General features: G+C 32.4%; 1 protein-coding gene across 1 annotated transcript; it reads right to left on the minus strand.

The window, feature by feature from the left end:
* Nucleotides 1-9440: 9440 nt before the first annotated feature.
* Nucleotides 9441-10759, minus strand: LOC145329213 (uncharacterized). The gene is made up of 2 exons (XM_080173264.1): nucleotides 10667-10759; nucleotides 9441-10297 (listed from the first exon to the last, which is right to left on the minus strand). Exons 1-2 carry the CDS (start codon nucleotides 10735-10737, stop codon nucleotides 9583-9585), a joined length of 786 nt encoding a protein of 261 aa, XP_080029390.1. The 5' UTR covers nucleotides 10738-10759; the 3' UTR covers nucleotides 9441-9582.
* Nucleotides 10760-13558: the final 2799 nt, after the last annotated feature.

The following is a 13558-nucleotide window of genomic DNA, read 5'->3' on the forward strand; positions in this document are numbered from 1 at the left end:
ATTATTTACAGAATTTTAATGTCATTGTGATGTACTGGTAACCTAATTTACAAGTAAATGCTGTTTTTCTTGGAACTTTTTCTCATTTCAGAGTTTTCTAGATTAAAAATTCACTATTTTCTTCAAATTTTCTGGATAAATCTGGTTTTCATGGCCTTTTAATCGAAAACTCTTAAATTGAATCAGTTGACTTTTGTCCCCTCCCTTACTCCCTGACATGAACTCATTACTTCTTACTATACTATACTGTTAAAGATAGCAATCTACTAATTATAGGAAAAACACACACACATTATAGGCGTTAATATGGGGAAGGGATAATACCAATGATGATACACAAAATTACCTATTCCATAAATTACAATTAGTGGTTGGAAAGTTTGGACACTCAACTTGATTAACCAACCAATCAAAATTTAATAAAAGTCCCCAAAGATTTTAAGGCAACGGATAAGAAAATGTTTGTCTGTCTGACTGTCTGTACCAAAGGGTCTCGTTTATTGCGACATATATCGTTTACAGTGAAGCTTCTCATATGTTTATAACAATTTTTGGGGTAGGGTACGACCACCTTTTGAAAAAACCCTCCGAAAAAACCTCCTCTAGACAAAAATAACCATCCCCCTTTTTTTTCAAGCTAAGCTTTTTTATAATTAGAGTCGGTCCGTCCATCTGGAACGGTTAGCTCTTTTTGTTAATTTAGTCCGTTAAGAATTGTCCTATTGATTTCAAAATTAACTTGGTGATTCCTGTAGTAGTTAGGTACGATTCAAAAAGCTCAGCTAATATGTAAAATGTTAATTTTCATCCTTTTTAACAACAATTGTCTTATGTTATATAATAATTCTTTTCATCTGATTATTTTATTTCTGATTCCTAGGACAACAAGCGAAGCATCTCGATAATCAAGTAATAAAAATGTAAGTATGTCCTTAAACATTATCCTGTATTTAACAGTTTTGACACAAAAATACTTGCAATGCTGTTCAGACTTTTATATTTTCATTCTACCAATTAAGTTCTGACATTTTAATTTTAATTAGAGCGGTTGGTCTACTCCACTCTCAACCCCGCATATCTATATTGTGCCCCTAAAGGCCTCAATGGGCGTAGCCGCTAGTTATAGATAAAGTAATTTCAATAAGTTGTACAGTAGAAATAACGAAAAATATTTTCGTCTAAAGACTTCAACAACTACGGAACAGATTGAGTTCTCTTTTTTTAGTGAAGATTACATAGGTTTTACGGGAAAGTTTTAGGCTATATTATTTTTGCATTTAAGCCTAGAGATGGTTTAAAGCTATTTTCTACCATTCACCCTCTTCGATTACAGAGCCTATAGATGCTAGGGGCGCAGCTGTTGGTAAATCATTATGTAACTAATTAATTAATAACTGTCCTATGACCATATATTTAAATAGTTCTAAATCAGATAAATACACGAATCAAGAAATGTGTCCTATAATATAGAGCAGTAAAGTTTTTTGTCTGGAGTCACAAATTGCTGGTCAGAATTAGTTATACATTTCAGGTAAGCTTTGTAGATATCTTTTGGTAGTTTTAAGCAATTTTTCGTGAAACAAACCCCCACCCATTCCCCTAGAGCACAGAAGCGAAGCAACTTGTATAATACAAAAAAGGTTTATTTAGAAAAGAACTTGTATAACGTTTTTAGAAAAAAAGATAAAACATTCAAGAGTAGCGAAAAATGAGCAAAAAAAAAGACAAATGAGTAACGTCATTTATCAAGGAAATCTTCTCAGATAATTTCAGAAGCAAATTTATGAAAAACTGGGTAGACGATATTCACAAAAAAAATTTAGCTGTCTTTCTTTAATAGCAGCTGTATAAATCTTAGTTATAGCACACCGACGGACTAACATACAAAAAATGGGTAGACTTGTGGAATTCCCCCCAAAATAGTTTTAAACCTTCCCAGGACTGTAACCACATCGGTACAGCGGTTGGCGAGATCCTATAGTACAGACACACAGACACAGATCCTGTTACTTTCAAATATTTGAATATATATCTCTGTTAATACAAGCATATTGAATTATTTAAATTTGTTGACACTTAACAAGCAGGGATATTAAGGGATAAGACAATGGACGATAAATTGATGTTCAACTCCAATGAGATTGAACAAGATTCTTAACACTTGTAGTAGCTTTGAACTTATCAATCAAAATTTAGTAAAAGTACCCAAAGTCAACGATAAAGATAACATTGTTATAAAACTTTGGGTACCTGTGAAATTAAGAGCCACCCTCCTCCCTGGTGATTAATAGAGCATGTGTCATCTAATTTGTTGATAAATTTAAATAACCTTGTTTGGTTTTGGCAGGGGGGGAGGGGACATTGGACTGTAAATTATACTTGTATTCAAAGTTCTGAGAGTCCCCTTTTCTTACTTATAAACTTTTGATATTTTTTTATTATTTGATCTGCATGAAAGTAGTTTTGGTTATCATCATTGGGGATGAACATTAATTTATCATCCATTGTATGTCGTATCCTTAGTTTTCCTAAACTTGCGTCTAAAAAAAAATTTTGACACCTTCCTTTAAACAATATCGAGGGGGGGGGGGTGTAATACAGACTTCAAGTGGGTTGTTGTTTTATTTTTAGGTTAGTAAGGGGAAGCCCCGGAGGGGTTAACACATCCCCAAACTGTCCACCCCCTTACATATTTAAAAGTCAAACGAGTGCAAATTTTTTTACATCCATTTTTTCACGCCTTTGAATATATTACTTAGAGGTTATGTAAGAAACTTCTTAGTTATAGAAATACGTGGATATTATGACGTTAATTTAGGTTCCTACTTTAGTCCTCATTTAATGGTCATTACTTTTCTCCAAAAGGGATGGGGTGGGGTAAAAGTGGTTTTATTATCCAGATGGAAGTTTCATTTTATTAGAGTAAGCGAAAATATGGTGAAACATCCAGGTAATTTATAGATGGATTGTTATAGGAAAGCATTGCTCCAAAAAATAATGCTTTAAAATTAATACCTTTAGAAAAAAAACGTTGATATTTTGAGCATTAATATTTAGTAATTAGGGAAGCAATAAAAATATGAGCAATAAGAATATTAGTAGAGCTTCATAATTAGATAGGTATAAACCATATTTATAGAAGTAAAGCTTTTCTATGATTATGGATGTTGTTATCCTAGTTTATAGACCTAGATTTTTTAAAATTACTACTGAATGTGTAGTGGTTCCTCCCCTCTGATGTTAAATAGCCTAAAACATGTCCAAATCTAAATGTAATTGTAATAGGGATATAAGTCCAGTGGTAAGCAATATCTTAAAGGCAAAGTGTGCCTCTAGGGGTACTTGAAGGGTGATGGCGGTTGGTTGACCCTCCCAAATTTTAAGTTTTAGGTTCACAATGAAATTATATTTTTAGGGGAGGGAGGGGCTATTTCTCTCTCCACCAAAACAGTTATAAACTTTACCTGCGAATATGAGAAGCTACATTGTTAAGAAGAACCATATCGGTTCAGAAACACTAAAGACATTCTGTTACTTAAAGTTCTAAGTTTACAGTAAATCTATTTTTAAAACCTATTCATTGAATAGTTAGATATGTGGTGTTTAAACAATTCTGTACCAAAGGATCTAGCTAACCGCTGAACCAAAATGGTTTTCCTTACATGTTAGCTCCCAAGACAAATCGTCAAATTGAAAAAAATAACCAGACCCCCCCCCCCAAAAAAAAAAAAAAATCGCCCGCCAAATTTTTTAAATTTTATCTTTTTCCCTCCCCAATTGAACCTAGATTTCTCTAGGGGCAAAACAGCTCTATACAATATTTTACTATTATAGGTATATCTTTTGAGCTTATTCCTCTAATTTTGATAGAAATATTGCTATTTGCTATTTTAAATTTTTTACTTGATTGCAAAGTTTACAAAAAAAAAGTAAAACTACGTTTAACAGATTTTTGAAAATAAATGTTATTCTTAAAAAGTAACTTTACTTTTTTATACAATATTTTTTAACGTAGATTTTTTTAAAGTTAGGGTAGGTCCGTCTGTCATTATGTCTTTTTATTAATTTAGGCATGTTGGAATTGTCATATCAATTTTAAAGTTGGTATGAAGATTTCTGAAACAGAAAGGTATAATTTAGTAAGCGTTGTAACTCTATAATGCATATCAGAAATGTCCATTTAAACATGATGTTTTTCAGCTTTATGAGACATGACTCTCTATTTTTAAAATGATGATTTTTGAAAAATTAGACACAATATTCTAAACCTTAGTCCGCTTTGTTTAGTGGATGTAGGTAAAGATCTTGCTAACCACGGATTCTTATTGGTAGAGAAGCCTTTATAGGTCTAGAAAAGTCAATTATCAAAATATAAATCACCTTGTAAAAGTCATACCTCCTAGCAAAAAAAAAATATTTCTTATTCTTATTAAAACTATGGGTGAAAATGGAGGGTTGATGTAGGACCCCCCTCCTCTTTCCTCAATGGCCCCTAGAGGCATAACTGCTATCCTTATAATAATAGTAACAGGATGTCGTTTGTCTGTACTGAAGGATCTCGCTAACCGCTGAACCGTTATGGTTTGCCTTTTACAGGGTAGCTCCTCATAGGTCCATGGAAGGTTTATCACTATTTTTTGGTTGGGTACCACCACTCTCCTGAGAGAAACCGCCCCTTTTAAAAAATTTCTCCACACCCCCAAAAGAATATTTTTTTAAAAACTTAAATATAAAAATTTGTATTTAAAGGAAGCCTGCAAGAAATACCACGCTTTAACTGCTGAAAGACTGCCACAAGTAGACCCAATTCCCCAAATTTGAAGCCTTCAGCTTCTATAACAAAAAAGTTCTAGACATTTTGAAATGACATTTTATGTACAATGAAAATTTTGAAAGAATTACAGTGCTAATGTTAGAAATTTTGAAATTAAACTACGTGGCCTAGAAACAAAATTATAAGCTTATTTTTGTCATAAATTTAGGCAATCAGTAACTAATTATATTTTTACAATAAAAATACCCATTTTTATAGTCAAAATCATTTAAAAAAATTAAGTTTAACTTGCGTTGTACCGAATGTACTGTAGCCAATCAGAAGGCTGAATCAGCTAAGCAACCAATCACAGCTGAGTTTTCCCCTTTGCTTCCGCTATGATTTTCGTTTACAAATGCAATTTAAATCGATTTTTTTCATGAATTTTGACTATGAGATGTGGTGTTTTTATTGTAAAAATGTAATCAGTTACCGGCAATCTAAATTTCTGACAAAGATAAAGTCATAATTTTGTGTCTAGGCGACGTAATTTAATATTGTTTTTTTATTTTTTAAGCATTGAAAATCTTTGAAAATTTTCATTGTACGTAAAATGCTATTTTGAAATGCCTATACCTTTTTTTTGTTATTGAAGCTGAAGGCTTTAAATTTGGGGTATTGGGTCTACTTGTGGCAGTCTTTCAGCAGTTAAAGCATAGTATTTCTTGCAGGCGTCCTTTAACTTCTTTTTAAATCTAAAATATAAAATTTGGTTTTCTAATTCAACTCCCCCCTCCTCAAGTACCTATAGATTTTATAGTAAAGTCTTTATTGGATAATCAACGCTTTTAAGACAAATATTATTACCTGTCCAATTTGGGGTTAAAAAAGTATGATAATTATAGGAAGGGAGAATAATACAGGGTAGAAATTAGTCAGGGATCTGAAGGGATAAGACAATGAACGATAAATTGATGTACATCCCCAATGATGATACACTAAAAAACCTTCTGTAAACAATAGTTAGTGGTTGAAACGTTTGGACAATCAACTTAATGAACCAACCAATCAAACCCAATAAAATTCCCCAAGGTTGTTATGCAAATAAATAAGAAACCGACCTGAAATAACTTTGTGGACCAGTGAAATAAATTGCCCAATGTCCCCTCCCTCCTTGATAAATTATGATTTACTAAAAAAGATTCAAGATAATATATATATCTTTCATAAAAAAGTAGCTGGAAGTATGTGTGTCCCAAAGGGTTTAATGTTTTATTTTATTGAAGAGGGGGGGGGCATATAAACCCCCACCCCGCAAAATAAAGTTTTTTCAAATCATATAACAATCCAAATCAAAGAACAATCAAATAGACTAAGGTAAGAACATTGTTATAAATAGGTAGACGGATGGACGTACAGACATAGGGTGTTATAGGGTAGCCTCGCTACTAACAAGTGTTAAGAAACTTTGTACCCTGCAGTTTTTGAATTTGCATATCAAATATAAATATTCTTTTATAATTCAAATAGTACCCAGGGAGGAAGGGAGGGACTAGTCCCCAAAGTTTTATAATAAAGATTTCTTATTGGTTGCTTCATCAACTTTGGGGACTTTTATTGATTTTTTAATGTTTGGTTCATTTACTTGTGCGTCCACACGTTTTTATTATTGATTGTAATCTACAAAACGGATGATTTTGTGTACTATCATTGGGGATGTACATAAATTTCTCAGCCATTTTCTTATCCCTTAGAACCCTGTACATTACCCCTTTAACTTTCGGTTATCCCAAATAACTGCAAATTTTTGTTAATAGCGAATCTACTTTATAATGTCCGTTTGTCCATATCATATAGACAGAAGAGAAAAAGAGAGAGACAGACTGAGAAAGAGGGACAGAGTGAGAGAGACAGAGACAAGGAGAGAGAGACAGAGACAGACAGTGACAGAGAGAGACAGAGACAGACAGTGACAGAGAGAGACAGAGACAGACAGTGACAGACAGTGACAGACAGTGACAGACAGTGACAGAGAGAGACAGAAACAGACTGTGACAGACAGTGACAGAGAGAGACAGTGACATACAGTGACAGAGAGAGACAGAGACAGACAGTGACAGAGAGAGACAGAGAGAGACAGAGACAGACAGTGAAAGACAGTGACAGACAGTGACAGAGAGAGACAGAAACAGACTGTGACAGACAGTGACAGAGAGAGACAGTGACATACAGTGACAGAGAGAGACAGACAGAGAGAAAATAGACAGAAAGTGAGGAAAGGAGAGAGAGAGAGAAAGAGAGAGAAAGAAAGAGAGAGAGAAAGAGAAAAAGAGAGACAGACAGACAGAGAAAGCGTGGTAAAAAAGTATAAAAAAGCCATGAAGAAAATGGAAGGACACGCGGACAGACAGACAGAAGGACAGAAAAGAACAATTATACAGTAGCTTTGTTCACGAATCTTAAGGGATGAGACAATGGGTGATAAATTTATATACACCCCCAATAATGATAAAGAAAATTACCCCTGATATTGATTATATTATTGCGTATTATATAAAAACTTTGCCAAAATGAGTAAACACTTAATTCCAAGTAAATAAAGGTTCTAAGTTTGTTTAAAAACAAATATTACACAGCAAATTAAAGCTTAAGTAGACTGTTTTTTTATTATAACATTTAATTAGTAAAGGACTACAAAACTCTGATATGAATTAAATCAATTTTACAGTATATTTCCATAAAAGGTTAAATCAATGATAGATTTTAATATTCGGTTTGAATTCGATAAATTTCCGACGGATAATTGTTATTTGGCACTTTCTATAGAAAGGTAAAACGATAAATCTTAAACCTGATAAATTGTGATTTTTCATTTTACTATTTGTAATTGTCTATAATACAATACGATACATGATTTTTTTAGGGGGGGTATTTTTCATTTTTTGGGGGGGTTGAGGGTGTTTCAACCCCCAGAAAATAGTTATAAACCTTCCCGGGTCCTATGAGAAGCTACCCTGTTAAAGAAAACCCGATTGGTTCAGCGGTTAGCGAGATTTTTCGTTACAAACAGACAAACAAACAGACAGACAGACATCGTTCTACTTAATATCACTATCTTCCATTTACATATCCCGTAGAGTAAACCATACATTATTACAATAATTCCATTGTCGCTTTTAAATGACTTTAAAAAACAAGTATGACAACATCCATAGCTCTGAAATGGAAGGACAAACGAACCTTAACACTTGTAGAGTGTCAGGACTGAATAAACATTATATCAATGGTTTAGTCTATACAAAATTGTAAGCAAATTTATTGCAAAACTGCCAAAATGTATGATGCTGTTTAAGGACTTACTGCCATTTTTTAGGACTTGAATATAGAGATGCTTCGCATTACATTGTACCTTGTTGTAATAGGAATCAGTATTAAAAAAAATCAAATGAATATAATGATTTTAAATTTGTTGTCAAAAAAGGAAAACTTCAGCTTGTTTTTAATGGACGTACGGATATTCATGCAACGATTATAAAGTTGCTACGCTTCCTAAAATCTATCTAACTGTTTTAGGAAACATTATGCAAAGTCTAAATTAATAAAAGGAGCTAACCGTTACGGATAAACGTACGGACCAACCCTAATTAGAGAATAGTTTCGCTTTTAAAAATTAGCATACGTGCACATTTATGTTATTACAATTTCATGATTTGTCGTGTAGAGAGACACATTTGGATATAGAATATACGTGGATATATTGACAAGGGAAAAATTGTCGTCAATTTAGGTTGCTAAAATGGACATCATTTATTGGTTAGCTCGTTCATCCAGTAGGAGCGTAGGGGATGGGGTATAAGGTTATTTTAGCCCGTTAAAAGTTTTACTTTTTTAGAATACATAATTATTTGGTTTGAGATCCAAGTGATAACAAATCCATAGAACACTTAAAATTTGGTACAAATTAAACGTGAATAAGTTATTTATTTGTAGCTGTTGCGGCCCTAGAGGCCACTCGGGGCACTTTAGAAAAATGGGGGGGGGGGGGGTTGAAGTCGACCCCACCCACCATATTTTTTATGGGCGGTATTTTTTCCAAAGGTTATTTCTCTTTGGGAGATTATAAACCTTCCCTGGACCTATAAGAAGCTCCAATATATAGTCGGTTCAGCAGTAAATGAAATCTAAAGCTACAGCCAAACAAGCATGCATGCTGTTCATAAAATTTATACAAAAAATATACATTTAACAATCTATAACCAATAACAAACACACACTTCTACTTAATTGAAAATGATTTATAATGTTTATTGTTTAGGTTGATTTTGAAGGAGTGCTTAACATTAAAAGAGGACGGACAAACGGCCATTTCTCAGAAATATTTTAGTTGCAATGTTAACAAGGATGACAAAAACCATAAAATCAAAGCTCTGAGACGGTAGGACAAGCTAATATTAAATTTTGTAGTGTCATAACTAAATATGCATAATATAAATGTTTTGAAAAAATTGCACGTAAATTTTGTTGCAAAACTGTTAAATACGGGATAATTTTTAAAGGACATACTTACATTTTTAGGACTTGATTATAGATATTATCCGTTTAAAATATTATACCTAGTTGTCCTAGAAAATGAATCATTGTTACAGGAATCATCATACATCGAAGTTTGAATAAAAAAAACTTTAAATTTTTAAAAATTAGTTTATTTAATTTTAAGTCATATTTAAGATAATTATTGAACATACTAACATAAATAAAAGGTATACAAATAAATTTAAATACAAAAATTCATATAATAATTTATATAGGATCTAATACTGGTTTAGTGGTTAAGGAACTGGTCTGCCTGAATCATCAGAGCTGGATGTATCCATTGATCTTATGCTCCTTGGCCGCTCAGGTGACGCACGGAATCCTGCAGATGAACTTCTGGTGGCGGGGGAGGATCCTATCACCTCTTCCATTTGGATGCCATCGTCTTTTCCACCTCCGATTCTTGTAAATACCCAGAATACAATGATGAGCAGGGTAGCAAAGATGCAGGAAGCACAGAAAATGGTTGAAATGACCAAAACTGTCAAAGTTATATTTCTGGTGCAGTAATAATCGCTTGCCTCGTCTATATACGTTATGTTTTTATACACAACAGCAATGTAGATGAAGAAGGCAAAGAATATTAAAACTTGAGAGAGAAGCATCGCATGGTGAGAATTAACCATGAGCCAGACAACTATACTCTCTTTTCTGGATAGCATTCCATCAGCCCAGGCATCCTCTACCATAATCTTGCAAGCCAGGCCAATGATGACAGTAAACAGAGATATACATCCGGCAACCAAGGCGAAATCCAAGAACCCAACATTGCAGTCTCCGGGATCATGAGCAACATACAGCATCAAGAGCAAGTTAGCAAACGCCAGCGGCAGGATGGGCCCGGACAGCTGGGCTGTGTTCAAATGCGGGCTGTCATACGGCGGGTTCTTGGTCAAATCCAAGTTGTACTTATACCAAGGCATGTTTTCGGCTGATTCACTTCTTTGTAGTCTAAAAATTTAAATAAAGATAATAAACAAAATTAAATTTTTATAAGATAATAACAAATTTAAATACTTCCGTATAAATTATATTCCAGTATGGCTTTAAAACCGATTAATATCCGCTGGATTAGAACCGGTTCTCAGACATACTAATAAATCATGTATAGCGTCTTACCACGCACTGGAAATTTTTTACGAAAGATAAAATAAAAATCATAAAATTAATACCAGTTTTGTTAGCCCAGGCATTCGGCCAGTAGGATATAACAAATAGAGTTTGAATCTAATATTTTTTTTATTTTAATATCTGCAGAAAGCTGTCTATAATGCAATGTGTTATAAATAACTAAAATAAATTTGTTAAAAAAATAATTACCTTTCTTGTCGGAAGTCTATAAATATACTATGACAATATAAAAAAATACTTTGGATCAAATTAAATTTCATAGATTTTTTTGTTTTTAGTTGACGGATTTTTTTCCCCAAATTAATAATTATTTTTTTTAAAAAATCAATATTGCAATCAGAATGATATAAGTTGGTTTAAAATCTTAATTTAGCAATCTGTTTATAATTTTCAAGCACTCGCTTAACGGAAGGACAGAGAACATGATCCCTTGTAGAGTGTCAGAACTGAATATGCAAAATGTAAATGTAAAAGACAAAAGTTTTGACATAATTATACGAAAATTTATTGCAAAACTTCTCAAATACAGAACACTGTTTAAGGACATACTTACATTTTGAGAACTTGATTATAGAGATGCTTCGCTTATAATATTGGACCGTGTTGTAATAGAAATCAATACTCCAAAAATAAGATCAATCGGATTATTATATCACGTAAAAATTTCTTGTTAAAAAAGTTTTAAAACATGTTTAAAATGGATGTACGAACATTCTGGTAATGATTATAAAGTTGCTTCGCTTTCTAAATCGTACCTAACTACTACAGGAATCATCATGCAAAGTTTGAAATTCTAACATGCCTAAATTAATGAAAAAAGCTCTCCGTTACGGATGGACGAACGGACGGACCGACCTTAATTATAGAAAAGCTACGCGTTTACAAAGCAGGGCTCGTCAGCTGTGCATCACCCGCCTGTCTGTAAGCATCTGGGAATTTACAATATATTTAAAATCAGCTAGAAGTCTAAACCTAATCCAAATATGACAATCCCTCTTTTAAAAAATTGTTTCAAAGCATCCTAACGGGTTTAAATTTGAGGTTTAGTGGCGGCTGCCGAGCCCTGTTAAAAAGCAAACATCGTGGTTAGGTTAAAATTTATGAATGTAGCGATATTTAGGCTTTGTAATTTTGGGTGGAGCACATTGTGAAGAGCGCAGTTACTCTATAACTTGTGTAAGGTAAGTCCGTCCTCCAATGACTGAAACTTTTCTTATGATTACAGATTTGGAAAATTATAATCAAACATTAAATAACAAAGTCATATTTAATGATTTATTGAAAATATTATTTAGCTATTATTCAGTGAGAGGGGGGGCATTGGGCTGTTTATTATTACAGCAGTCCCCATAGTTTTGTAATAACATTTTCTTATTCGTTGGCCTAACAACTTTTGGGACTTTTATTAAATTTGATTGGTTGGTTTTAATCTACAGAAGGGATTATTTTGTGTAAAATCATTGGGGATATACATAAAGTTATCATCCATTGTCTTTTCTCTTTGGATTCCTTGTTTTTATGATAATTTATATTGTCTTGTTATTGCTGCTCCACTTATATATATCATCGTTCTTGTTTGAAAACAAATGAGCGCATGGAAAAGTATTTATAAAACTAAGATAATGTTCGCTAGTTTTCTGAATGGTGGCAATGCCCGTGTCATAAGGAAGACATTAAAAAATAATTACCTCATTACATTTAATTACCTCTTGGGACAAAGCTCCTAGAGGCTAGAGAAGAAGCCTCTAGTATCAGATATAGAGATATCTTAAATCACTTTTTCCTCATAGCGTTAAAAACTGACGGACTGAAGGGCTGACAGACAAAGTGAACTATGGAGTAACTTCGCTATTTAAATGGAACATTGAATATTAGAAAGTTGAAAAGGCGGTATACATGGATGAGAAAATGGACTATAAATTGATAAAAATACCTAACGATAATATGCACAATTACCCTTTTCTGTAAATTAAATTATTGGTTGAAAAGTTTGGACACTGCCCCCTTGGAACTAGCTAATAACTTTTGTTGTAATTTTCAGCCCAATGTCCCCTCCCTTCTTGCAATAAAAACCTAAAAAATTAAATGTTTTTTTATGAGACAGATGCCTTATTTTTTTATGTTTTATTTCATGAATCTAGGTCTCTGTTTTTTATCTTTTTAAATTAGCATTTCTTAAATAAGCTAAAAATTATTATACCCTTCCTCAAACTAATCATTTATAACAATAGATTTTCTTTTTCTATCTATCTATCCTCTTTCTTTCTATCTATCTATCTATTTATCTATCTATCTATCTATCTATCTATCTATCTATCTATCTATCTATCTATCTATCTATCTATCTATCTATCTATCTATCTATCTATCTATCTATCTATCTATCTATCTATCTATCTATCTATCTATCTATCTATCTATCTATCTATCTATCTATCTATCTATCTATCTATCTATCTATCTATCTATCTATCTATCTATCTATCTATCTATCTATCTATCTATCTATCTATCTATCTATCTATCTATCTATCTATCTATCTATCTATCTATCTATCTATCTATCTATCTATCTATCTATCTATCTATCTATCTATCCTCTTTCTTTCTATCTATCTATCTATTTATCTATCTATCTATCTATCTATCTATCTATCTATCTATCTATCTATCTATCTATCTATCTATCTATCTATCTATCTATCTATCTATCTATCTATCTATCTATCTATCTATCTATCTATCTATCTATCTATCTATCTATCTATCTATCTATCTATCTATCTATCTATCTATCTATCTATCTATCTATCTATCTATCTATCTATCTATCTATCTATCTATCTATCTATCCTCTTTCTTTCTATCTATCTATCTATCTATCTATCTATCTATCTATCTATCTATCTATCTATCTATCTATCTATCTATCTATCTATCTATCTATCTATCTATCTATCTATCTATCTATCTTTATATCTTTATATATATCTATAAATATAAATTATTAGGATTTAACGGAATCAATATTTTCCCTTTTATGATCTTGTAGATAAAAAGATGAAAACAAATTTAATATTC

This window comes from Acartia tonsa, chromosome 10 (assembly GCF_053477335.1).
Source record: "Acartia tonsa isolate MP-2025a chromosome 10, ASM5347733v1, whole genome shotgun sequence".
NCBI lineage: Eukaryota > Metazoa > Arthropoda > Copepoda > Calanoida > Acartiidae > Acartia > Acartia tonsa.